This window comes from Echiichthys vipera, assembly GCF_963691815.1.
Source record: "Echiichthys vipera genome assembly, chromosome: 12".
NCBI classification, from domain to species: Eukaryota; Metazoa; Chordata; class Actinopteri; order Perciformes; family Trachinidae; genus Echiichthys; species Echiichthys vipera.
In genome coordinates this window covers 18,635,569-18,663,497 of record NC_139837.1, presented here as the reverse complement: position 1 = coordinate 18,663,497, position 27,929 = coordinate 18,635,569, and the positions used below count along the sequence as shown (strand labels likewise).

The following is a 27,929-nucleotide window of genomic DNA, read 5'->3' as shown; positions in this document are numbered from 1 at the left end:
AGGTAATTGGTTAGCTCTGATTTGGATCAATTACAGATTGTGTTTTATTTACTACTTTTTAGAAATATAGGCATTATTAATGTAATCCTCTGACAAAAGCTGACAAATTCACGCCACTTTCCTCCTCCCTTTAAGACTTCTCCCAAGTGACTAAGCAATACAGTACATAGAAGAGGGAAAAATGGCCTTGATACGGTGCTGCCATGTTGTTCCCATTTTCTAAATCACCCTGAAAGCAGTCGGTTCTTTCGGGTCCCACAGGACAAGTTGTTATGCGAATCTGAACTGAAGTAAGAATTGGGACATAAAGAGATATTCACTCTTAAATAGCTACTGTGGGTAACTACACATGCCTCTGCTTTGAGCTGTCCCATCCTGGAGAAAGATCTTGGGGTTGATCCAAGCCTTCCAGGATATTTATGTGCCTGGGGGTTCATCTGTCTTTCCCAGTATTCTTCTATACCAAGTTACCTATTGCTCCCTTGGTGCAGGGAACACGTTTTAAAAATGCATGCATGTGCCAGGTGGAAATGTCAAGGCTAAGAGCAGCCTGTTGTCTCGCTGTGCTATCAAAGGCTTTTAGTGGGCTTTTCTTGGTTTCTGTGGGTTTTTTTTATTTAGCAGGGTTGTTGAGGATTTGGTGGTGTGCCGGTTGGCTTGTCCATAAATGTGTCCACTGGTTTATTTGTTTTCCTGCTGAGGTGTTTCATTCTAAGCTCCTCTCTGAACTCATAGCTGATTAGACTGGGTTCATGGGTGCAGATATGAGCATAGGCATCCGCTAAAGCCCTGAACTGAGGTATGGTGAGTTCTGTAGGGCGTAGAGTGGGGTCCACGTCTGCCTTCTGCATCATCTCCTGTGTCAGCTCAACGCGACACGCCTCAGGGAACAACTTCCTGGGAGAGGGGGGGAGGCACGAAGAAATATTAGTACAGATTCCTACACTCAGGTCGCTTTGATATCTTAATGATCATGCAAGTTTAATGGCACTATAAAGTTCAAACAGAAAGAAATTATCCCTCAGCGATTATTTCAAATCTGTAGCTGAAGTTAATTGAAATCACACAAAGGGCTCAAGATGCTCATGAATAGTTAATTTGTTCCAATGCCATGCTCTATAAGGGATGTAGACACTGACACAAAACTCAAGAGGGCAGCTATAATTTAAATGTCCAATTTTCATTTATTTTTGCTAGCCCCAAAAAGCTCTCCAAAATATTCAAAATGGAGAGGTAGCCACTTGTTTTTTAAAGACATTTCCCCTGTCCAAGATGTTCTTCTGTGTTCTTTCTCTGTAGGTTGGTGAGCAATAGTCAATTCTACACACTCCACAGTACAGATGCTTTTTAGGCGCTTCACTGCTGGTGCCTCCACTCCAATTTGGTGCCACTACCGCCAACCCACTAGTTACATAAAATATGCTGCCTCGTCTTCCTATGCAACCTCAATGACTCATAATTGCTGCTCTCTTTCACACAGCTAGTGTTCTTTTGTTATCTGGGCCTACATACACGTTCCTAACAGGCACGGGGGCGATGGGCAAATTGCAAATGCAAGTGGGCATGTGGGTTTTTTGCTGGTGGTTTTGAACAGAGCTCTGAGCGTGCTCTGATGTTCAGACTTTGGTTGCAGAAAGCCTCAAAAGTAGTGAACTTTCAATTTGTCGGAGTGGTGTGTATGACGAAGAAAAGCAAATCAAAAAACATTTTAATTAATGATAAGACGAAGATGCAGCTGTCAGAAAACAGGGAATGAAAAATGTAGCGAGACAATGATAGATGAGGATGAGACAAGATTAAAAAGTCAAAAAGAGAGGAAGGAGGAAAGGGAGAGGGCAGAGGCTACATAAAGTTGTATAACTGCTTACTCTACTCCTTTATGGCAGTGCTTCCGGCGGAACTGGAAAACGTTCCTGACGACTTTCTCCACCAACTTGAAGGGCTGCTGGATCTGGGGCTGAACCAGAGGGGTGAAGTGAACTACTCCAACGTCCACCTACACACATACATACACAGAAAGGGCAAGAGAGACCGTAAAACTAGATTGCAGAGTGTGCTCATTGGAATGAAGAAAGGGGCAAGAAAGAGCAGGCAGGTGTGAGGAGGGAAGAGAATGCAAAGTGGGTAAAAAAATGCCGGAGAGAGAGGTTGCCTGACAAATGGTGGAGGGATCAATACACTGGGATAAAAGAAAAGAGGAAAGGAAGAAAATAAGATGACACAGCATGGCTGTCTGGCGAGCCGCTTCCAGTTGCCACAGTAACACCTGTGCGATGGACCATAGAAACTGAGCCTCTCTCTTTCTTCCCTGTCTCTCCTCGTGTCGCTGCATCACCACTGAGTTTCTCAATACCTACGAGCCTGACTCACTGTAGCACTCTCCTCTTCATCCCACTGTCTTTGTCTATCTGGCTCTACCATATCCACTAAGGGTGAAATCAATGGAGTGTGATCATATATGTATCCAGTGCCACAGACCTCAGATCCTGCTTTCAGTGAACACAGGTACTAGAACTAATTCTCTTATACCCACCTTCAACTACTTTAAGACTTACTAAAAAAGTAATACTCTACTGATCTTCCAATTGGGTACAAGCACTCCAGGTTGGGAATCACTGAACTACAGTAAAGAACCGGCGCTGGTGGTGGTGGTGGTGGTAACCTTAGCTCCAGTTCTTCATGAGCTGCTGACTCTCGATCCTTCTGTCAGGCCTAAGCTGACATGACACACAGTTGAAGTAATTGTGCCAGCCTCAGCAGAGCTAGTCTATTGCTAGTTCCCTTTCAAAGGATCATCTACACTTTTTATCTTCTGAATGCCATGATGGGTTCAAAAGAACCAAAATACATTAAAAAGACGATTTCTGAATATCTGGATCTGTGCATTTGCAGCACAAACAAGTCCATCATCTTTCAAGAGTGTTTCACATAACGACATTCAGTCCTGCAAGTTTTATCTTAAGGGGCTGCTGCACAATCACAGAGATACTTTACTGTGTGTGGACCAGGGGCAAAGCCATACAGCGGGCAGACAGACTGCACGCGCAGAGCCGTTGCCAGGTCTGTCTTTCCATAGATGGTAATAGCCTTACTTCCCCAGTGAGGGATCACTGAGTTGGACTGTACTCTGACTGGTTAAGCAGTCTGACATTGGGGCTCTGAGGGAAAACATCTTACTCAATCTTTTAATCTCAATAATAATAGTACATTTCATTGCCCATAAGTGCTTCGACTTTGAACTAAAAACTCTTTATGTAACATGAAAAAAATAAACATCTACTGTGTATAATATTTGAATGGAAAAAAATTTGACATCTGAAAGTCGAATGGTGTGTTCTTTTGATAAAGAATATATAGGCTGAGAAGGGATACAACAAGAAAGACCGATGTTGCATGCTGTACATGTGCAGCAATGTAAATGAGAGGAGACAAAAGTTGTAAGGAAATGAAGCATGCAGGTGCATGAATGGGAATATTACACAGCATGTTAATTTAACATTTAAAGGCAAGTCAAGCATGAAAAAACAACACGTTCTCAGCAGATTTGTTTCCCCCTCTTACGCATACAAACATACATACACAGTAAGTGTATAAGTAAATATAAGGACATGTAATTCAGCTCAACAGCCCTCCTGTTGAGGCTTTATGCCCGGCAGAGCTCTGCGCGAGGATTGTATTTCTGGATTGTGTGAGTCACTCGCAGCTGCCTTGCTTTCCCGGTCTAGGGGCTTGTGTCGATAATAAGGGGAGGTAAACTAAAGTGGTAAGAGGACGCGTGGAGGATTTCTAATGAGCAGGTTAGCTTCCCCTTTTCCGTGAACAACTGAGGTAACGTCAGGAGCACTTGTAGCCGCAGCATTATCTCTTATCAGATCTATAGATCCCTTTGTAGTCCACAGACGCCTGGCTGCTTCTGGGGTTCCTGCTGCAGTGGCTTTTAATGGGGTAGCAGCGGCGGACTATTTCTCAACAGCCCTGAAGCAAGTGCAATAATAGTACAGAGCTTCAAACTTCTGGGTCCAGCATTAGAGGAAGGAAGGAAGGGTGTTATGCGCTGTAAGTGTGTGTACTGTACAGATGTTGAGTGAATTTCTCTGTTTAATTTTAATGTTGAATTTTGTCACGTTTAACACATTCTAACATTGACTGATGACATCATGGTGTATTTTAGTGTCAGTAATGGCCTCAGCTTTCTCATGATGAGTCTATTATTAATACACTAACCCTTTTAGTTCGTATGATTGCATTTTAAATTCAAAGGCCACATGGTAGATGTTGTCAGGGGTATCGAGGGCTGGGGTTCCATCATTTGGATTACAACAGCGGCATGTGTTATGACAATCAATCCCTCCACCTGTCACTTCAAACATGTAAGGATTCTGGTCAGGATTTTATATCTGGATTGCAAAAATGCTCCTATCAGTGCTTTGGTGATGCAAGATCAGACCACCATCTGTTAGGAAGAAGCAATGAAAAAGGAATGTCTTTAATTTCACTCTCTGCTGGAATAATTAGGCCATTTATATTCTGCACTTCATGATATAAGAGGGGAGCAAGGGGAAAAGTCGATATTGGGACTATACAGGCAGCAGCATTTCAGCCATCAGCTTGTCCAAGTCACTTTGCTGCTATGATTTATGTATGGCCTTGCTACACAGCTTCACTACGTAGCGCCACTGGAATATATCCCGCTCCCTGCCATTAATCCTTCCCCTGATAACCTCAACATGCAAGGAAACTCCATCTTAAATCATGCACCGTCACCTGGGCCCTCCATTGAAGTGCTATGAACATGCCTTCATGGCTCCAGCCCACCCCCCACAACCCCTAAATACTTTGCATCTGCTGGGCGATCCTGAACCAGGGTAGCAGACTGACTTATTGACCCGATCTGACAACCCTTAATATCTCCCCCTCGCTCAGGTTCTAATATAACACACACACACACACACACACACACACACACACACACACACACACACACGCACACGCACACGCACACACACGGCAGAGACTATAAATGCTGGGAAAGTAATCAAACCACCATATTTAGAAGTGGAAAATTAGTGAATCCACGCATATATGGTCTCTAAATTTGATTGTTATGTAAAGATCTATACTCAACACCGACTCTCTCAATCCGGTTAATTTGATTGAAACTTTTGAAACAAACACTTACAGTATGTATAGTATACTAAAATGATCTGATAACCCCATTTCAACTGTAAAAAGAAGGTCTTCTACTGCCGATTCCCCTGGTAGAGCATTTGAAAAGGGCAAAATATGAGAGATCTCTATCTATAAGTCACACGTCTGCTTTTGTCTGCAACTCAAGACCTTTTCCATATTAACATACTTATGAGTAACCATATTTCAACTGTTTGACCTTCCCAAAGTTTAGCAGGGAACTCCATTATCTCAAGCTTTACCCCATGGTTCTCCCCTTTGCCCATTTGTTCTTTCGACATCTCTTTCTTGGTGACTTCTCGCCCAATGGCGTGTGAGGAGTAATTTGTCACATCCCCCTAAGCGGAACCAAGACGAGATGGCGGGGGCCCTTGGGCACCAGCCACTGTGCTACCTGAACCACTAGCACTTGTGCTTACATAATGGCTGGTTCTGAGAAAAAAAAAGCAGGGGGAAGAAAGCTATGTACAGCCAGGGAATACAAGAGAGAAAAGCTCACAGCGATCCCGTAAAGGTGGAAGAGCTGCATTAATCATGACAATACCTTGAGAAGACAACCTCCATTACATCAGTGGAGGGAGACAGCCTCTCGGAGAGGAGAAGGCATGCTGGATATACTAGGCTGATGTTGCTTGAGGGCTTTGGGGAGGAAGGGCTTTGGTTTCCTGTACAGGCAGTCCTGCCTACTTCCCATAAAATCACCCATGGCATGCACACAGGACATTCAAGTCCTCAGGCCAAGACTTTGACAAGATCAGCTCCTTGGGGAGATGCTTTCGTCATAGAAAAGCTTGAACTTTGCCCCAAAATGTAAAATTTACCGCATAACAGAAAATGGGGACACCATGGGAAAAAATGTTTTGATGGGATATTTAAAAACTCATAAAGGCCATTTCCCATTGTTCACTTGGGAGTCCTAATGGAGTAGGCTGGAGACAATCTTTAATCAGGCCTTGCTGGTAATTTTGCAACATGTCAGGAGTGTTTTGCCTCGGACAGGTTTACACATATTATCTATGGTGAAACTGGACCCGGGTCCTGCTCCACAACAAGATTGCATTGACAGCAACATCACAGCTATCACACGACACCTTGCATCTCTGCTGTGAACAGAACGCCTTTGCGAGACGATGAGCAAGGAAACCAATTACGCAAGGGAGGACATAAAAGAGGAAAATGCAAATTGAATGATAAAAGCCCCTCGTATGGGCAAAAGGGAGCGTGGCTGGTCCGGCTGTGCCTCAGAGCTATGCTGCAAAAAGGAAAGAGAGCTCTGCTGTGAGGTGATAAAATAAAGGGAACCACGCTTATTATAGCCTGCAATATCTTCACACATCACAGCGTCAAACATCTGCACTCAGATGTATGTTAACTGCGTTTTGCTCTTCTCTCCTTTTATCCTTTCCTTCTATAATCTATTTATTTATTTATCTTATTCCCCACAGAACAACACCAGCATCAGCACTTAGGATGTCATTGGTCACAAGGAGACAGGTCACACACGCTATACTGTACTATGTCTGTGGAAAACTGGAAAATGTCTCTTCCTGCTGCAGTGGTATCCCACAGAATGTAGTGTTGAAGGTCGACACCAACATCCCATTGGAGGTAATGTGGTGTGCGCCGTCCCTGCATGCTGGTCAAATCTCATTTTAAGTAAGGGGTCTCTTAGGGGTAGTTTACCTGGAAAACAATGGATGGAGAGAACACTTGGCCATATTAAACAAACAGATCAATATCTAAACAGATCAATTGCTACCAGCCTATCTACACGTAATGGCTACACATCACTGTGGTCAATGCCTGGTCGTTATACTGTAAGTGGGGGGATAGGCAAAAGCATTTCCCACAGCTGGCTGATTTTGCTGATTTGCCAATGCAGCAAAAATAATACCAACACACATCTGCGTTCCAGGTCTATTAGTCCCCGTCTGATTTCCCCCCTCTCTCAATTTGTCCTCTTTGTCATTCATGAATCAAGGGTGTCCTAGCCACTCCCTCCCTTGTTGTATGTCCTCTACAGAGAGGAAAGGGAAGACAGGGTAGCAGCTGTGAGTTTTAGGCTCCTGCTGACTGATGTCTGATGAAGATGATGCCCCAGGGATGGTCAGTTTTGGCATGGTGGGGTACACATGCTCCTCTGGACCAACACGTAAACAACAAGGCTTTGTATACCACACAACCCTGACCAGCTCAACTAACCATAATAATAGCAGATTTTGGTTTTTGTCTTAATTAGATTACCCTTCCCAATTGTGTAGTGGGGCTGGAAATCTTATCTTGGCTTTGCATCTTGGCCATTTCTTATCTTTAACAGCAGTATTGCATTATTTCATTTTAACCTGTAAGCTACACAATGCATAGCAAGAAGAGTCTTCTCCATCCTGAATCAAGTCAAAAGAAAGAAACAAACAATGTTGCTCTTTATAACCATACCTGTTTGAGAAAAAAATACCATTCTGTGAAACTAAATTAATTCTATAATTATTGTAAAATAATAAATAAATAATTACTCTATGTGCCCTGTGATAGACTGGCGTCCTGTCCAGGGTGGACCCCGCCTCACGCCCGATGTCAGCTGGGTTCGGCTCCAGCCCCCCGCGACCTCGACAGGGACAAGCGGTTGAAAATGAATGGATGAATGAATTGTAACTTTTTGACATATTGTTTTTCTTTTGCACAAAAATACATTCTCCAGATAGGAGAAACATACCGTTATTCAATTAAACTTATGCTTACTGTAATTAACAGCGTGACAATAGAAAGTAGTTTGATAACATAGATACATACAAAAAAATATCTATAAATAAACTTAAGAAATCGCCATGGAATAATATGTAAACAATTAATGTTATAGGGACTGTTTCTTGATGGGGAAGTATTTATGATATAAAAAAAACTTCACATAGAATTCTGGGGATTATTTAGATTATTCTGAACATAAATGGAGAAACACATTTCTGCAATTTTGCATTCTGCATAATAGGCTATACCTCTAGTGGTAAGTTAGGTACGAGCTTTTATACATGATTAAGCTAGCAACATTAGCTACCACTGCCACAACTGTTCCCGGAGATATTTCGATTGTTGGCAGTGGAAAGTATATAAAACAAGCGTTATACGTTGACGACGATAAGAAATAGCCATACTTAGCTAATTTGAGGCAACACAGTTCAGTATTTATGAAACAACGCGAAACGTTAACGGCAGTTTTGTGATTCGGTTCGAGTTCAGTTCAGTTTTGTCGTTGTCATGACAGCAGGGGGCTGACAGATGTACGTTAACTTCTGGTAGCAGCCTGTCGCAGTGAAGTGATGTCCAGTCGTTTATAAAGTTGTTGTGAGGCAGAGACTGCTATTCTCCAGCACACACACATACAGACACACACAAACCGGAGAGGGTAGAGAGAGAGAGAGAGCGAGCGAAAGAGAGAGAGAGGCAGGGCGCTACGGTTATTTCTCTCAGGCTCCGACCAAGCCTGTGTGGTCGATAGCGCAGGGATGTCTTCTCGCACACTGTTGCGAGTGAAATGGATGGCTTTAATGGACCCGTGATCCGGGTTGAATTCTCCTCCTCATCACCAGCCGACTGTCATTCAACGTGGTACTGTGTGTGTTTACAGGAATCACTGCGAGCAACGTGACGCGTCACCGCCAGCTCTGCACCAGCCTGGGTAAGGGATTATTTCAACATCGCTTTTATTTTCCTTGCCTGGGATTATAAAACAACAGCAGAACAATTCGATTTAGGATCGAGATTATTCATTCACAGCTGGGACAACCGAAGTGTTTGGATGATAAAGACCGCAATGGGTGGGCTATAAGAAGTCCGACAAAATAGTAATAAAAAAACAACTGGTAGCCCACATTCACAAAGTTTGATTAAAGCAGCTGACAGAATTAAATTAGTATTTTACCTGAAGATAACATTGGGTAATTGTTAAAAAAGATGGGCTCAGTTTATGAAGAAAACAGCAGTGAAATCAAAGTGGGAGAATATACAGTATGAGAGTGGGGTGAGAGCACTGCAGCTTTAAGTCCACATAGCTATTGAGCATTGCAAATACCACAAATTCATTTCTCCCTCTCCAATAACAACTCTATGGGGCTCCGGTAAGGAAAAGGAGAAGGCAGCTAATAGAAAATCCATACATGCACAACAACCTCAATGTTTTGCTTACATACTGTATAGTCAGCCGGAGACAGCTCTTATTGCTCGTGTTAATGCTGCCCTTTGTTTCCAGACAGAAAAGTCTGTGCTTTATGTTAAGTGAATGAGGGGAGAAACAAGGAGGGAGTGCAAGGGGACCCACTCAGTTTAATTTCTCATTTCAGTCTCTCTCTCCTCCAGTCCAGAGGAGCCGCAGCTGAAGAGCTGAGGAGCTGGGGATTTGACTGGCAGCTGGTACATCACTAGGGGAGGGGAGAGAGGCGGCTGGGCAGTGGGGTCGACGAGCCTGGCTGGCGCTGAGTGAATGCTGCCTGGCGAGGAGGAGCAGCAGCAGCAGCGTCAACTTTAAAAAGGAGCATGGCATCCACGGGCATGCAGATATTTGGATTTGTCCTAGCGCTGTTGGGCATCATGGGTGCTATGGTGGCCACTCTGCTGCCCAACTGGAAGGTCAGCGCAGACGTAGGCTCAAACATCATCACAGCAATTTCCCAGATGCAGGGTCTGTGGATGGACTGCACATGGTACAGCACAGGCATGTTCAGTTGCACACTTAAGTATTCTGTGCTTTCACTACCTGCGTACTTGCAGACTGCACGCACCACTATGGTGCTCTGCTGCGTACTGGCTGCCATGGGCCTCTGCCTTGCATCCCTGGGACTAAAATGCACACGTTGGGGAGGAGGACGGCGCTCCAAGCGGCACGCTGCGATTGCCAGTGGTGGATGCTTTGTCGCTGCAGGTTTTCTTTGTCTGGTGCCTGCTTCTTGGTTTACCAACGAGGTCATCACCAACTTCCTGGACTCCAGTGTGCCCGAGAGCAATAAGTTTGAGCCTGGGGGGGCTGTGTACGTGGCCTTTGTTTCAGCAGGATTCCTCTTCATGGGGGGGTTCATCTTCTGTATGTCCTGCTCAGGGAAGAGGCATGGCCCCCAGGACCTGGTGCTGCTCCCTCCCCCTGACAAATTGCTGCTCCAGCAGCAACAGCAACAGCTGCTCCAGCAGCAGCAGGAGCTCCAGCACCAGTACTGCTCTCTTTCCCCATTAGACAATAAGACTGGCTACAGCCTGCAGGACTATGTGTAAAAAGCAGCGCTGTGTACGCTACGGCTAAAGGGAGACGAGCCTGAGGGGAAACCATCACGGCTTATGCTGCACACTAGGCTCCAATCCAGATGGAGGTGGAGGAAAAAATTAGAGAGGAGGGCAACAACTTTGAATTCATTTTCCCTTCCCTATCTTGCTCTTCTCCCTTTTTCTGTTTTGCAAGCACAAGCAGTGGAGGTATTCCCTAAGCAGCGCCTTGGAACAAACAGTGTGAATGTGTAAGGAGCCAGGATAAAGTGCTGCAGCATCGAAGGGTGCCGCTAACCAAATGCAGACATCCTTCATCGGTAAATCACAGAAAGAGTTCCCTGGGGAATGGATTAAGCAAATAAGGAAGCCTGCCGTGTAGATTTTCTTTTTCCTTGCCAAAGGTTTGAATTGAAAGAAAAAAGCAATCATTTAGCTGCTATTTACAATCGTCTGGTATCCTCACAATTGACAAAATAGGCAATATAATGCCCAAGAAACCTTCTAATAGCAAGCCATTGTAGTTTTTTCGTATACGTATCCACTAGAATGCTACGAGGAATTGATTGAAATAAATAGTCATATTTTTGTTAGCTACTAGAATGATGTTGATATTTTGCCTCTCAAGCATGCTGTGTGGAGCCTGTCTGTGTATTAATACAGCGGCATGCCTGGTAGAAGACAAGAGACATAGCCACAAAATGCCTGTGCCTGAAAAGCTGTAGAAACATTACCCTGCTGTAACTGTTCAAAGAGGACTGTCAGGAGGAGTAGATGTGGACTGCTGGGCTGGATTTAAGATAGAAAATGCAGACAAACAGTTGTCTGCTTCTCTCTCTGCAGGTGGAAATATGAGAGAGGCGGAGAGAAATTTATAGAAACCGATTCAATTCTTGAACAGAGTGGACTATCTGATGTGCTGTTTTTTTCCATCAAGACAAAAACATACTGCCTGTAGGTCGCAGCTACCCCATCCTAATCCATCTACCCATCCCTGCACGCCCTCAGACATGCACACCCACACACTTACTCATGCTTTTGTGTGCGTTCATGTACAAAGTAAACACTCAGACACGCCGGCTTTTTGCATGTGCTTTTCACTCTTGTCATCCTCCTCCTCACTGCCATGGAAACAGAATTCGGCATTCAAATATCTGTATTGTCTGGGGGTATGTGCATGTCAGTCAGTGATGTGAAGTTGTTTAGGGGGGCATCTTTTCCTCTAGGCATGGCTCCAGAAGCTTTTAATCAGAGCCTTTGCTCACACTACTTTCACTAATCCCCTTTATTAGCCAGTGACACGAGGCAGCATCCCTGTTACATGGTCAGAGGTTTTGGAAAATGCTGCCTTCTTTGCTGCCCACTGCTATGGTGTCTATACCATAGCAAGTAGTCTCACAGGGATGAACGGATGTTTAATGGTGCAGTGACAGAGAGGCAAAGACGAGGCAGAAAAGGAGAAGCTTCTTGAGTCATGGTTGACTGGGTAGCTGTGTGGCAGGCAGCTAAAAAAGATTTGAGTCATTCTCCATATGTGACTTGTTTTCCAAGTGCGTCAGCAGTGCGCATATGCTACCAGTCTGCACCTGCAGAAGGTCTCAGTGTCTTAAATTGCAGCCACTTGACTATGCCACCATTCCTTGTCCCTACCTGTCACTCTTTTTTTCTCTCTCACTCCCTCTGTCCTGACATGTCACATGGATGTGATCGTTGACAAGAGAAAGCTGATGCATGTTGAAAGCATGTCTGTCCAAACACACTCACACACCCACAAAACTCCCACCTACTCATATGTCAGTACCACTGTTACGCTTTCAGACGGCAATGTTCCAGTGTGTGTCTCCTCTTTACTGAAGGAGGGATATCTGAGGTTTTCATGTTCGAGACAGGCCTTGGCAGTGATGTATAGAACTGCACGTTCTCTCCCTCTCTCTCATAAACATGCAGTTTCCTGGGGGACAGCAGATGGCTAGGCCCAGCACGCCACCTGCAGGCTGCTGCCGGCACGCCACAGGCATCTCTGTGGGCACCAGTGCCGGCCCTGGCATCCCTCTTGGGCCAGGTTTCTTACACCACCCTGACTTAACCATCTTGCCCAGCACAGACCATAGCCGACAGAACTGGTCTCCTGACAATAACTCACTGCCCAGGCACCATAACCAATGCAATAAACAAAGAAGAATGTGCCATGTCATCAACTAATACTGACACGTTACGTGTTTCGAGAATGTGCCAAATCGTTTCATGATGACACGTTTTAATACTTTCTGGAGTTTTTTCTTTTTATTTTTTTATTGCGTTGTTTGTACATGAATTATACATCAGCAAATGTTTTATGGATTTGTGATTTGTTCCGCTAGACTAAGTCTCAAGTCAACTAGATGCTTGTGTACAGTCCAGTGCAGTTTTTCAAGGGTTATTTTAAATCCTCTTTATTCCTCATTTCCAAAAGCACAGCAAGACTTCAACGGGATGAGAATTTCATTGAAAAGATATGAGTATAGTATTTTCTAAATTATTATTATTGTTATCATTTTTGTTTCAGAAGTTCTGATTCACTGTAGGTCTGTGTTATCTGTACACAAGTATCTAGGCTTTCAAGGTGTTTGATTTCACTGAGGGATCAGGATTCCGAATGTTTCAATATAAAATACAATACCATGGTCATACCATATCTTCTTTATAAGAAGTCTACTCAGTGCACCTTTACTTGTGTTTACTTTATTTAACAGCAGTTTGTTTCAAACGGCTGAGCATTCCAAGCTCCCTGGACCAGTACAAATACATAACACCACTGGCACTAAAAAGGGAACAATTTTTGTCTGATGTGATTCAGCAGGAAGATAGGAGCTAGAGATTTCTCTTTTTTGTGGCTGTGCAGCTTGATCATCAGCTCGCAATTTCATTAGCTTATAAATGGCCAGAGTGCAAAGTGACTAGGTCTTAAAAGTTCTAAAGAGTAAAAGCTCTCCTGCATATACTGTACCGAGACATTGATTTATCATTTTGATAACTGCAGCTTATTTTTGTGGATGCTTTAGCACTTCTTACTTTGCCAGAGCATATTTGTGATGATTAACAGTTCACAAGTTCTGATACAGTTGTCTCAATGTGCTTGTGCAAGTAGTTCTATTTTTTACCAATAAAACTATTTTGTGAAAGCAACATGTGTGTCCTGTATGTGGTCTGCATGGGAGTCTCCTGTGCTTCTATGTGTCTGGGTGATAAGGATGGAGCATCCATTTTCCTGCCAAATCTACAGATTGTAGGAGAGTAGCGGCTGTGCTGAGTGTAGCAGACAGGCTGCTCACAGGCAGCACCCAGGAATACAGCAGTCCAACTAAAATATGCATCCATAAAACATTACGAGGAAATGGCTTTTGAAAAAGGAATCATCACTTTAATACCGAAACCAGCCTCTGCCAATCATTCCTCACTGAGATGATGCGGAAGGTGATTGAAATAATAACTCCTGGAAAGTTAAGGGAATGGGATTTAGCTGTCAAGTGCCCCTGACAGAGTCGTGACATCATGTAGACAGACATTCACATACTGTAAGGGCCAGACAGATGACAGCAGTAATTTATCACTAACATGACTCTAATAAGCAGATATTTACTTATTCCAGACACATCTGTGTATATGCTGGTGAAGTCGTAACAAATAAAATAAGTCTGTTTGGTAATTTTGTCTCCATTAAACAGTTTGTTAACCAAAAAGCACTGTCCATTAATTGATTTGTCGATCAACCAAAAAAAGATATATACTGCAACCATTTTGAAAATTGATTGTTGAAGTCATTTTATCACTTTATTCACTGTTTACAGCTGTTTATTGTGATGATTTGCTGCTTTTCTCTGTCTTAGGTGATTATAAATATCTCAAATATTAATATAATATCTGGGTATAAAAATCCTGTATCAGTTAGGCTGTAATCCATGAAATTAGGCAACTGGACACGAAAACGCATTACTGAGAGAAAAACAAGTTTGAACATGCTGAATGCCTGTAGCCTTAGGCAGAGTTTGTTTCAAATCAACTTACAGTACAGTATATTCTCCGACTTTAATATATCTGTCCTACACTGCAGCCTATATACTTTAGATGGAGGACTTATTTACTACATACTTTCCATGTGAATCTGCGCTCTCATTACAGCTGATTGGAGCCTTGTCGGCATTGACTGAGTGAGAATGTGCTGCTTTCTGAAACAAACATGGATTATTCACGGCTCTCTCTCATTCTCCCACTCCTCTTGGTTATGCAACAAGAGTGCAGATCAAATAACTACTCCTCTCGTGGGGAAACGCTAATAAGATCTGCTCCTCTGTGTATTTAACCTACATTTTCCATCAAAGGCTTTCACTCTGAGTTGCCGCTATGACAGATCCGGAATGTGAGGGGAGGTGAGCGCCTGTCAATTTGAGGCAGGGGTTAATCGTGCGTCAGGCTTCTCTTTGAACTTCACTGCCACATCAAATCCACAGATTACTTTATTGACCTCCACGACCAGTGCATAACCTTTTCAAAGATCAACCGCAGAAAAAGAAATGTGGGGAGACAGTGAAACGATAACTGCATAGAGCATAACACAAAAAGCTGAGACGGATATCAGAGCATGTTAAGGAACTGTCATGCCATCACTCGCCAAATCTCCATTAGCGATCATCACATTACTCAAAATACAGTGAGCACGCTAATCGTTGGCCATTTGTTTTGGACAGCCGTTACGCTCATAAAGGTTCACACTGGAGATATAAAATGGTCATCAAGTCTGAGGGAGAATGACCTTCCTTTGTTGCTCTCCTCTGGTCCCAGTGCTCACGTGAGGCTGGAGAATAATAGCAACGACCTTGGCTGAGCAGTTAACTGCTGAGAGGCAGTAAACGCTATGGAGATGACAAAAGGAGCGCTTGTAGGAAAACAATACACTCTGACAGTTCAAAAGAGGCCCTTTAATATTTCAGCTTTGAGCACGGGGCAGGAAGTGTGGCTGGGAGAATTTTAAGAGCTCAAGGTGAGGGAGGCTACATGGTTGAAAGGTGTGTAGACACATCCTTTCTTTAGCTTCTATATCTCTCTTGGTGAAAATGACCACTGTAGAGAAGACCCCAGTGCATTTAGAGAGAGTGCAGACACACAAAAAGGAGCGAAGGCAGAAGCATACGTTCACACAGGGGCAGAAATGTTGATGCAATAGTCAGTTAGTTAAACTATTTTTAGCTGAAACCATCATGATAACAGCTTTTACTCTGACCTACTGCTGGGCGCTTTACCAGACGAACCCATTTTAATTTCCTGTATGATATGAATTTTTCCTACCACCAAACCAGTGCACAGCTGAAATAATTTCTGTAACTCTTTCATAACCCTTAATAAACGCTTCAAGTTAATAGCTTATAGATTAAAGGCTCACATTATAGTGAGGCTTTTTCCCACCTTTGTTATCATTGCATCATAGTACTGCTAGCAATTTACATTTTTGACCTTCTGTCCATGGGATCTAGACAAAAAATACCTGCATAGTCTCTTGGCATGCTTACTAACTAAACAGAGCTGAAATTGCTAAATTCTGAACGCTGACTATGAGCGAACCTGGCACAGTTTCTTGTTAGGCGGAGCAATAGATCTCAGGAGATGTTCACAAGCTAACTCTGCCAACCTCTGCATTTTGTTTAAGAAGAGAGGAGGAGGAGGAGGAGAAGGAAGAGTATTTTTAGCTATTCTTTACCTAAGGTCTGTGATGTATTAAGACCAAGCCCTCAGGCGTTTACCGCACCGGCACGAGTCATTGAAATAACTTTTTCATCATCCCGGTACTCTTGATACCAAGCTTGACCCCGTTTGCGAGATAGGAATAGGCCTGGGTGAATTGTTTGCCTGTAGAATGTGGGGCGGGAGGTGACAAAGCGATGCAGCCCCTCTGAGTAGACTCTCAATCTTACTGGGCCACTTCAGGTCACAGAGAAAATATCCATCACTGAGCCTGCCACTGCAATATAACGGACTAAGGTGGGTCAAACCCTGAATTCAAAGGATATAGTTGTTTTGATACTTGAAAAAGCGGTTGACATGCTTTTTGAATGCAAAGTTTACTGCCAAAGTCCAAAGTCTCGCTGACAACTGTTAGCCATAATAGATGTTGCAGTCGATGCAGCGTTAACAAATTTAATTTTGCTCTGCTCATCTGGCCTGTGCTCTTGGTCGACGATTGTGTACAAGATGAACATCTGTAGGCCTCTCCTCTTGTGAGGCTCAGTTAGTTGGTGGGTGATGGCTGATGCAGCCATTACTCAGAGCGGGGCTGATGGCAGCCCAGACAACCATCTGCCGGGGGTACGCCTCGCTCTCCTTTCAGATCGATCTCTGTCATTAATCTGTCTTCTAGCGCTCTGTCCTGGTGTAGAGGGAGCTTTGCAGTTTTTACACCCTTTTCTAGCTTTTGTTTCAGACTCAATCCCCTTCTCTTCCTGACTTTATTTCTTTATCTCACTGTGGTTCTAGTCAGCTCCCTCTCTATCCATATATAATTTCTCTCTTCATCCAACACCTAGTTATCACTCCATTTCCCCCATTTTGTATTTCTCTAACTCATTTTCTTTTACTGGTTTTTCCCACGTCTTCCATTTAATATTTTCATTGCCCACTGGCTCAATGCCTCCTTTCTCCCTCATTTTTGCTAATGAATAACGCAATTGTTAGCCCTGTAGGAGCTCTACGGAGGAGACAGCAGGTTGCTCGTGATGGAGCATATATTGCACGACTTATAGACCTGCCTGTAAAGGACACAAGTTGGTTTTAATCACATTCTGCAGAGGAAGCAGAGAGGCAGGGGAAGAGAGATGAGCAAGCCCACACATACTCTTTGCAAATCAGCTATTTTCCTTGTAAAGAGGCCGTGAAGATGAAATTGGATGACTGAAAGTCTGTATTGAAGATGCAGATTCATGATGGCAGAGTGCACTCCTTGACCCCTGACCAGAATACAAATTAGAAATGTATAATGAATAAAGCAACAGCAGAGTGGAGAAGCAATTTATTCTCTGTTTACTTCCTTAAAGAGACCTTTTAGATATATGTATAGCTGTGAATGAAAGAGGCAATTTACAGAGCGCTCAATCCGCCTGTCTGTATAAGAATTAACAGGAGGAGAGCGACGAATAAGGAAAGGGGGGCAGGTGTGATCTGCAGCAGGACAGACCTAGGGCACGGTGAGCCTCGGGGAACACCATCAAAAGCAGCCAATCGCTTCTCTCAGAAAAACCTTCAAGGACAATCTCAGTCACTCAATGTGACACAAGAGAGGTGCAGTCCAGGGGCGAGAAGAACAAGACTGACAGATTAAACTGCACGGATAAGAGCCTATCTGCACACGGCACGTCAATATGGGCCCTAGCAGCTGCTGATTTAAAATGGATTCAACATTTCCCTTCTCATTATCCTATTAGCCTGTACTAGCCAGTTCCTATAAGTTCAAATCAACCAATCCCCCCCCCTCCGCCTTTAACTGAAGCTATTTGCTCATCATGGTTATTAGGAATGGTTCAGTATTTTCACTGCTTTTTCTGTGGCTCTTTGTGACTCGCTGTTTGATTACACAATTAAATCAATTCAAATGTTTTTTTTTTTATAGTCCACTAATTGCCAGAGGGGTTGCATAGCACCTGCTGCTGCATTTTTTTTTGCTGTAGTGTAAGAGAGTCGCCATTGGTGATGTGGGGGGAGGGAAGCTGAAACTGCTGACCAACCAGTGGCATTTTGTTTTTGACAGAAATGTTCAGAAATACAGAAATGTCTTTATTAATACATGACTGAGCTCACCCGTTTCAAGAGAAACATCACTCACTTATTCACTCACAGCAGAACAGAGAGCCTCAGGTTCAGACATGACAAAGACATGCCGAAAGCAGACAAAAACAAAGCCCAGTTGTGCTTCAAATTGGATAAATTCCCCTTCATTAACACAGGCAGTGATCCTGAAGCGTGGGAAGAAGATAATACCAACAATTAGATCACTGAGATGAGTTATTGGCTATAGGTGAGAGCCACAATCACACACACATTCCCTCGGAAAGCACACACACATATTGCAGTAACCAAGTGCGAGGCAGACAAAGAGGGATATAGAGGGAGAGACATTATAATATTTTTATGAGAGTGAGTGACTCCTCCATTGTTATTAACCTCTGCCCACAAAGGAGGGTATTTATCCATTATCATCTTTTAAAGTTGCTTCTACTTTTTCCTTATAAGAAGGGTACAGAATCAGAACAGACAGTATCCATTAGCCATCTCTTTATATATTCTGATAATATATAGATAATATATAAGGTCACTTTTACAGACAAACCACTGCTTTAAGGGTCTATATTCCTGTGTATCACCCCCCCCCCCAGCCTGTGATGTTGTCCTGTAAATCAGACATTTTCATTGTTCATGCAAAATTAGATAATTACGAGTTTTTTTATGAATTATACTGACATACTAGTAAAAAGGAGCATGTACAATGCAGAGTATAATGGCATTAGTATACTTTTGTGCGCTCTGTGATCTTTTATAGGACACCAGCAGCAAGAGGCCTGTTCATCAAACAGCCATCATCTCTCCTAATTATATCAATTCGACCAAGTGCCCATTAAAACATTTAGTGGGGGTAGCTGGCCTCTGTGCACATTTGGGAGGCACTGATTCATCTGCAGTGCAACTCACACGCATGCAGTGTGAGTCCACTCTGTTCATGTTTATACCACATGCATACTAACACGCACACACACATGTGCACTTCAAGCACAGACCAGCATACTGAAATCTTTTAAGCTCCAGTTTGTCATACATGCGAAAATAAAAATAAGACATTCAAGAGTTAAAAAAAAAAGTGCACAGAAATTCCAGTGTGATGAAATAATCATTGGGAGCCATCTCTTCTAAGGGAATGAACAATCAGCACTGGTCCCATTCACTCTGCTTCCTTTTACTCCCCACAGGAGATTAAATATTTACCAATAGTGGGTCTCCTAAAGAGCTATGGCATCTTCAAGGGACCAGCAGTCCATTTCTGACATCAACCTAACACCTTTCCTTTAATTCAGGAAAAGAAAAACATGGTTTCATTTGTAGAACAATTTAAGAGAGCTTCTCAAAAGAGTTGTGTGGCTGTAAACTCAAATCTAGAAAAAAAAACCTTTTAATACTCATGTTGCATAAGAGTAAATGTCTTTCTTTCACCACTGACACGCGCACATAGGCTGAAAGACACAGAAAGAGAAATTGGTCCTAAAAAAAGAACTAGGCCCTCATTACAAGGCACATCTCAAATACCCACCAGGCATCATTACAACCTAGAAAGGGTCCAAAGACAGAACAGAGAAAACACTGATCCAACACAGTCTTAATGAAGCCTTAGAGCAAGAGGAGTGAGGGAGGGATGAGTGATGGTGACAAGATGAGGGACTCAGACGAGAGCATGGGACCATACGAGGTTCAGAACTTAGAAGATGTGAGGAGATCCCTCTCTTATCCTACAGTAGGGTACGAGCTGGGAAACAGTAATGTGCCCATCTGCCAATGTTCAGGAGTTACTGCTTCAATACTGCAACTGAATGTTGAAATGTATTTGACATGGTGGCATTACATTAGGACATATAAAGAAGAATTATCAAAGTTAAATCCTACCTCTGGTTTAGGGACAAAGGCCCGTCCAGGGATGGTGAAGCAGTTGCGGACTGTGCAGAGAGACTGGGCCATAATGGACAGACGGCTCCTCTGTTTGCTGCCCGTGCTGGCTGTCAGCCTCTAGATGGAGAGGACAAACACCACAAAATAGTGATGCAAATGCAGCAAGACCAGGGTATTTGTTGAGTTTGTGCAATTTTTCTTTAAGAAGTAAGCAAATATATCTGGCAAACATAATACAGACCAAAACCTAACACAAAATGAGTATAAAAGTGTATCCTAAATAGGTTTTTATGTTGCATAAATAGAAAAGAATAAGCAATCATCACGCTGTGAATGATTTGACTGGCCTAAATGATAAAAACACAAAATTGGCCAAATTCGGATTCATTATAGATCAAGATATTTAATTGTAACAATATTATCATACAGTGGTAACAGTATAGCAAAAGAGCATTTGACTTCAGACTAATTGGATATTTAAGCTTTTTTTTAAATTTTAGTTTAAACACACGACAATGTTGTTTTTAATTAAATAACAGATTCTTGGGAGCTTGACAAGACAGTAGCATCTTGGCAAATATACACTTAAACATGCAGTAGCGTTCACGCACCTCTGCGACCTCTTTCTGGAAAGTGAGTGTTAGTCGGGTGCGTCCGTAGATGAAGGGCCCTGTTCTGTTGGCTATGTTCTCCAGCCACTTAATGATGAGGGGGGTGGAGACGCTGAATGGAAGATTCCCTATGATGTGAAGGTTTGGTGGATCTGTGGAGCCACACATACACAGTTCCATAGGTTTACTACACGTGTAACGTGTAACCACTGTAACAGCTTTCACAATGTCTTTCTTTCTCCCACCTTCCTCCCACAGCTTAGAGACAGTTATTGGGAATCCTCGGTCCATTCTGAAGGTGAGTATATCACCGTGGACAATCCTCACCCTGCCTGGTGCTGCGTCAGACAACAGCTGTGGAAACGAATGTGACAGGACATTAAATGAGAAAAACGAAAAAGGTGTTCAAAAAACGATACAGTCATCCGTCACTCTGCAGGTGGCTAACGATGCTGCAGTTGGAAATAGATTGACTGCGCTCAAGAATCTGACAGGCGACAGTGTTGGATCTTTTTCTGCTGAGTGACCTAATGACCTTGATAACATTGTGCATAAGCCCATATCATTGTAGCTGCTCAATTTACCTTCAGCCCTGGGATGAAGCGTGAATCCTTCTCCACCACAAGCAAGCCCGCTGTCCCGGCATTGAGGATGGAACGGGTGAGACCGCCGGGACCAGGACCCACCTCACACACATGGGCATCCCTCAAACTGCCTGCCTGACGCACTATTTTGTCTGAAAAGATGGAGATGGATGACGAACTTAATAGTGCATTTCATCAATATTTTTGCACACGCTGTGAATCATGCACTAACTTAATTCAACTCATGCATCATGTAAATAACGCCATACTCTCTAATCAGATGTCTTCATTAGAATCTTTGGTATCTCAATTGAGATTAATAGTGTGTGATGTTACAATACCTATCTGTGTGATGAAGATGAGGTGCATTAATCTAACAGTCACCTTGTCCAAGGGCAAGGGAGCAGATCAGACCTGCACTGCATCACTGATAATTATATTAAGGCTCAGGCTCTGCAAGCGCTGTAAACAACTGACTCGGTCCATTCACATTACAAGGAGATCTACTCAACCTGGCCCATATAGAAAAGCCTGTCAGTTTCAATACCTTGAAACAAGGCTTTGTGAAGCAGTGCAATCAAGTGCACCGGAAAAAAAACACACCATTGTGCCATGAGTGCAGACAAAGAACAGGAGTGAACAGGGATTGGTGCACTGCAGACAAAGTGAAAGAAAGAGAAAGAACGAGTGCAGCAGACTAACCTGTTAGCCTCAAGTCCAACAGAAAGTTCTGGGACAGCTGTTTCTCCGCTCGCAGCTTGTACAGCTTTATGAGCTCCCCTACAGTAGGCAAGGGAGGAAGACGAAAAGATGCTAGTTTCCCAGAGGCAGCCATCATTCAGATGAACACTGTGGAAAATGAACACAGGAAAATTATGATGGATCGCTTCCTCAGCAGCAGAGAAATTCAGAAGCTGAGAGCCATGAATACTGAAAAGGGCAGCATGTAAATCATTATGGGTAATAATGACCTTTAAGTAAGAGTCCTTGAAAGATTTTGTAGAGTGTATATTAGGTCAGGAGTGACCTTTTGAATTGCAGGTACTGATGGGCTATCCGTTTAGGTTGAGGTATTTTAGCATGTCTCTTTACAAGTATCAGGAGTAATACTGTGTGAAAAAGCACAGTCTTGATTTAGGTGGCTGTCAATTATGGCAAATTATTCAATTCCAATTACTTCTTTATCAGGTCATGGAATTGATTACCAATGTCTAGCCTTAAGCTGAGGCATCAGTGCTGAATGTGAAGGGTCTTATGATTAGATCTAGTGCACCACCTAGTGGTGTTATATCAGAACTAAAGGACCAACATAAAGACAGAAAATCAGACGCTGTGTCAAAGGCAGTTTCTCAGTAGATATTTTTCTTCCTACTAAAATCTGAAACAAACCAAATCCCTAAACCCAGCTACTTGTTTTATGGGATGCTTATTCTGACCCAAACGTTACTCGATGCCAAACCCCGGTGGTAGACTGCTAGACTGGATATGTATTGTAGATATCAATATTAATTCTTCTTAGTCAAAAAGAACATGTCAGATATCCACAACGCCTTTCTAGCAAGTATGAATGACGTCACTTTTGCAATTCATGTGTATTGGGGCTTTCAATTCTAGATATCCACAGTTTCATTTCAGATATCTAAAATGAACATTCTGAATATATCTGTAATGTAATTCTTACATTACAATGCAGTTGTTACTGGTCATAACTTTAATTTCAGATATCACAATTGAAAAACCATTCCAGATATCTATAATGTAAGTTTGACTATTTACAATACATTATGACTAGAACAAATATCATTACAGGTATGAAGATATGCAAATTTTACTAGTAAGAATACCATGACAGATATCCATAATGTAAATTCTAGATATATAAAACGGAATTGTGGATATGTAAAACTGAAACAACAACAAACAAACATATGAATGGCGAAAATTACATCATTTATACTAGTAAGAATGGTGTTGTGGATATCTGAAATGACAATTGTAGATAGGAAGAATGTTATTGTGGATCTGTTTAATTGTCACTCTGACTAAGAAGAATCCAATTGTTGACCTGGAGAAATGTTATAAAAGATATCTAACATGTAATTACAGATAGGAGTGCGATTCGGTTAAATGTTCAAACCGCTTGCCAGTCACTCCACATTCTGAAAACACATTAATGTAGTTGACAGTAAAAAAAACAAACCCATTGTAACATAATGTGTACTTTGCTGCACAAGAATAACATTAAGGTAATACAATAATAACACATCCAGTATCAGTCATGAGGCAGTAAAACACCCTGAAACTGGAACAGTTAACTTAACACTTGACTCCTGACTGAACAGTGAAAACTATGACAACAGTTGTTAGCTTTGCAGCTAATGTTAGCTTCTTGGTCTAAACGCCGTGAACAGAGCCCCTGGTAAGCCTGTCAATTCAGACGTATCACCTCGTATTGTGTGTTTAAAACCGAGATAAGACGGAACAAAGAGAGAACAGACTACAAACAGACTCACATAAGGACAGAAAAACATCAATTTACAAGAGTTAACCCACGTTACTCGTCGGTGCCGTTATCCTCACTGGCACTTCCCTTTTCGTCATTCTACTCACATCTGAGTGTCCAATGAGCGCCCGAGAATTCTCATCTAAACCAATCAAATTCAAGGAGGCGGGGTTTTGCTTTGCCCTTGAGAAGCCGTTCATTGTTGATGTAATGATGCGTCATAGCCAAAGGGGGGCGACATCTCAACAATGCCGAATAAGAATAAGTTAAGATAAGATAAGAATACAGTCATTACTTAGTATCATCTAATGTAGACATTTTGTTAATCCCCTGATTCCAGTGTCATTATTAAGCCACAATTATATCAGCTTTTGATATCTACATAATGTTGAACTAATTGCAACTTCTCATCCTAACCTGATAAGCATGCCCCTCTTGTCCACTGCAGGCAGAAAGTCATTGTCTGTTGTGTTTTGTCTGGCTGGATGGTGCACAGCTATTGTTTGGAATGAACCCCTGTAGCCCTCATGGTCTCCCGTCTCTGCTCACGACCCATGCTGGGTCATGGGTGTCAGTGTTTGAGATAGAAATATCTTTCCCCTCCAGGATTTGTCAGATGAGTGGCAGCTCTGTGTCCTGCTCTGGCTGACCTTGTTGCTGACCTTGGGAAAGAGCTTCGGGCTCTCAATAGCAGGGTCTGCTGCTGTGGGAGAGATTTCTGCAAAGCCAGCTTCTTGACAGTTTACTCAGGAAAAAATAATACCAGGCTATATTGTGAATAGGTCATCAGACTTACAACTTATGGCTTTTACCTCCTGCTGCCACTCCTTCTCCGTTAGCAATTGCAGTAGATGAAAATAAACCTGCAACATAAGAGCCTGCTGTTATTCCAGCCAAAGTTAGAGCTATGACCCCCAGAGGTACACGGCCACATCCCTCGAAAAAAGACAAGAAAACACCAAAATGAATTACTTAAAATGTTAGCATGTTTAACGACTTTTCTGCATTTAGACACAGGTTAAATCAAAGTGAAGTCCCATGTCTTTATGTGGTCTGAGAGGCCTGAGTGTGGGAAGCCTTGGCTTAGTTTTATGGGAAACAAACCTGCCATCTCAACACAGGAGGGCATTGGAGAGTCTCTTCCTCCCGTGGAACTCCATAGTGTGTGATCAGCAAACACAGGAAATGAAACATAAGTAATTAACATTTCTGAGATGGTAAGTCATCCCTTTAACTGAAACATCAGAAGAAAAACTAAGACAGAAATACCTAAGAGTATATAATTTCCAAGCCAATTTAGAAGAACAGACTAACATCAATAAACACAGAAGCCACAAGAGATGAGACGTCCTACAGTATGTTCAACAGTAACTTCTCCTACAGCATAATGATAATTCAAAGTTGAATATTGTGTTCAGGTATTTTACTGGATGTGTCATTGATGCAGTAACTAGTTCAATGGGTTTAACTGCCCCAAAAAGTGAAACCAGATGTATATAATTATGAACAGCCATTTCGATTACTGGATATTTACTATGGCAATCTTGAATTACACTGAACACAAAATAATAATAAAAATGGTAAAGTAAACCATATTTTATTTTGTCCAAATCAAATAGAAGAGCAGTCTGGGGGGAGACTGCACTAAATTATGGTCAAATCTATTGAACCTGGCTCAAGATATTTTAGGATGAATACAAAAAGTGTTTTGTTTTTCGGATAATTGAGTTAAACTGTTGTACAGTATGATGTCATTTTGCTTCTTTTTATAAATACAAAATGATGTACATTTCTGACTTTGGACAAGACACTATTACTGTGTTTGGAAGTGGAAAATCTAATCCCTGATTAGACATACTTGTCTGTCAACCTTAACAAAAAACCCTATGGTGCAGCACCACATAAAAGCACTTGTGGTACTTCAACATTGGAATTCTTGCGGTAATATTGTGTGTCTGTTATACATGTGCTGTGGTATTTTTGTGGTATCCTGAGATTTTAGAAGAATTTACTATAAGACTCTTGGTGTTCTGTGGCACTTGTGCTTTATAAGAGTCCAAGTCTGACATTGTAGTTTGTTATTGTGAAGTGTGGAACAAAAAAAACAAAAACACAAACAAAAAAACATGAGGCCCAAGGAAAAACAATCGGGAAGTCTGGAGATTTTGGCAGCAAATAAGTGAGGGTTATCCACTGATGCACCCTGTAGCATTTATTTAAAACAAATAGTTCAACATTTTAGGAAATGTTCTTATTTGCTTTCTTGCCAAGAGTTAGAAGAAAAGATTGATACCATTCTCATGTCTGAGCAGCAAATATATAGCTGGAGGAAGCCATGCCTATGTTCCCCAGGTCCCCTTTTCACCAAAAGGCTCCTATGTTCCCTGGTTTCATAAGCCTATGCCTCCACTGATTTAATTTAGCATTCTGTTAGGGTCAGAGGTTACGGTTAGGATGTAGGGTTAGGGTCTAAATAGGCCTATTTGCCGGGGAATTTGGCACTGATCTTGGAAAAAATAACAGTCTCTGTGAAAAGTGGGGAACATTGGAGCCTTTTCCCTGGCCACACACAAAGCGGCGAACGTAGGACCCGGGGAACACAGGACCGGGGGAACATAGGTACGCTCCAGAGGAAGCGGCCAGTTATTTTAGCTTAGCATTAAGACCGCAAACGGGGGAAAACAGCTAGCTATGTCGGAAGGTACAAAATCAACCTACCAGCACCTTTAAAACTCACTAAAAAGTTGGATGTTGTTTAAGTCACACAGAAATTGAAGTATAAAAATGACAGTGTATTGTGAAAAGGGGGATGGCAGGTTCAGACTATGTTCAGACTATGTCTTTACTCTTTATTTTATTCATTTACTTTGTAAGATACAGCCTTACTTTTGCTTAACACTTGCCTATGTAAAGCTTTGTAAACCAGGAGCAGTAACGTCCTGGTCTCTCTTGCTCTCTGCAAGAAAGCAAAGCATAGTTCCCCCAAATGTTCCTTTAAAGCAACCCAACATGCAGAGGTGGTGTCAAGCATAAAAAATGTCTTATCACTCGAGTTTACACATCCCAAACATTTCCTCTTATTTTTTGTCTCCATCCCTTCATGGCTTTAGGCCAGGAACACCATGTTCCCCGTAGTCTCAGTGTATTCTAATCTCACTCTGCATGGACAGCTCATTAGCATCTGTCAGCGCGCCCAAAACTGAAAATGGCCCCGGAGGGTTGAGGTGATGTCTGAGCGAAATTAGTGTAAGCGAACAGAGAGTTGCTAATTTTGCAGGAGTGTTTAGACTACGGACACATGTTGGATGGGACCTCAGTCATTACTGATTACACTTTGCTGTGCGGGGGAGCTTTTGACAACAAGGTAGCGTTTAAGGACCTGTGTGAAAAAACAGTGTGTTCTTGCAGACAAATAGAGGGCAAATGTGATACGGATTACATCATCAGTTGAATGCCTTATTATAGATTAATTTGCCTGACATATACAGTGACTTCTTTTTCTATGTTTCCTTTGATAAAACCATCAACAAAGATTTACGGCGAAGCTTACTTGCAGCTGGATGTCAGACCTCAATTCTCACAGCAACATTTTATCACCCATCTTGCATTAATTAAATCAGAATGCTATTCATTCTGATCACATCATATAAGTGTGGGAAAAAAATGGCAGCTACTTCAACTAGCCCGCATTTCTACTATGATTTATAACAACCACAGTCCCAATAGATCCAGACAAGACCACCGTCCTGTGGGCATTATATATACAGATTGAAATCATAACAAACCTCTTCCTCACTGGATCCCACCACATGACTTCATTTTGGGTGTGGGAAGTATGGCGTTCAATCAAAATACACTTCTCATGACCTCAGTTTGGAGATCTTCCTATTCGATACCACATGGAGGGGGATGACTTCATATGTGGGGAGGAAGGGGTCTGTCAAACAAATGTGCTTCTTTATTTTTTCAAAGTTTTTCTTTCCTCTGATTCACTTTGAGTGTCACATGCAGGACAACAAAAAGGTAAACATCCCTTTGAAGCTGCTCCAGAGCTGTTGAACTCTCAGATTACCTTGTGTCTCCAGGTACACCAGGTATCCAGTGGCATTTGGAAGAGTAAAGAAA

General features: G+C 42.4%; 2 protein-coding genes across 3 annotated transcripts; one reads left to right on the top strand and one right to left on the bottom strand.

Annotated features, from left to right (window-relative positions):
* Window positions 1–22: 22 nt before the first annotated feature.
* tfb1m (transcription factor B1, mitochondrial) lies at window positions 23–23,892 on the bottom strand. 2 transcript variants are annotated; one of them, XM_083924705.1, is made up of 8 exons: window positions 23,855–23,892; window positions 22,004–22,150; window positions 21,302–21,453; window positions 20,963–21,071; window positions 20,718–20,869; window positions 20,104–20,223; window positions 1,869–1,996; window positions 23–897 (listed from the first exon to the last, which is right to left on the bottom strand). In XM_083924705.1, the coding sequence occupies exons 2-8, from the start codon at window positions 22,137–22,139 to the stop codon at window positions 618–620; spliced, it is 1,077 nt and encodes a 358-aa protein (XP_083780831.1). In that variant the 5' UTR covers window positions 22,140–22,150; window positions 23,855–23,892; the 3' UTR covers window positions 23–617. The 2 variants fall into 2 exon arrangements, with proteins under 2 accessions (XP_083780831.1, XP_083780832.1); XM_083924706.1 differs by having other exon boundaries at window positions 23,815–23,869.
* On the top strand, window positions 9,709–10,443 carry LOC310954451 (claudin-20; the record flags this gene model as incomplete). The annotated part of the gene is made up of 1 exon (XM_083923898.1): window positions 9,709–10,443. The coding sequence occupies exon 1, from the start codon at window positions 9,715–9,717 to the stop codon at window positions 10,441–10,443; it is 729 nt and encodes a 242-aa protein (XP_083780024.1). The 5' UTR covers window positions 9,709–9,714.
* Window positions 23,893–27,929: the final 4,037 nt, after the last annotated feature.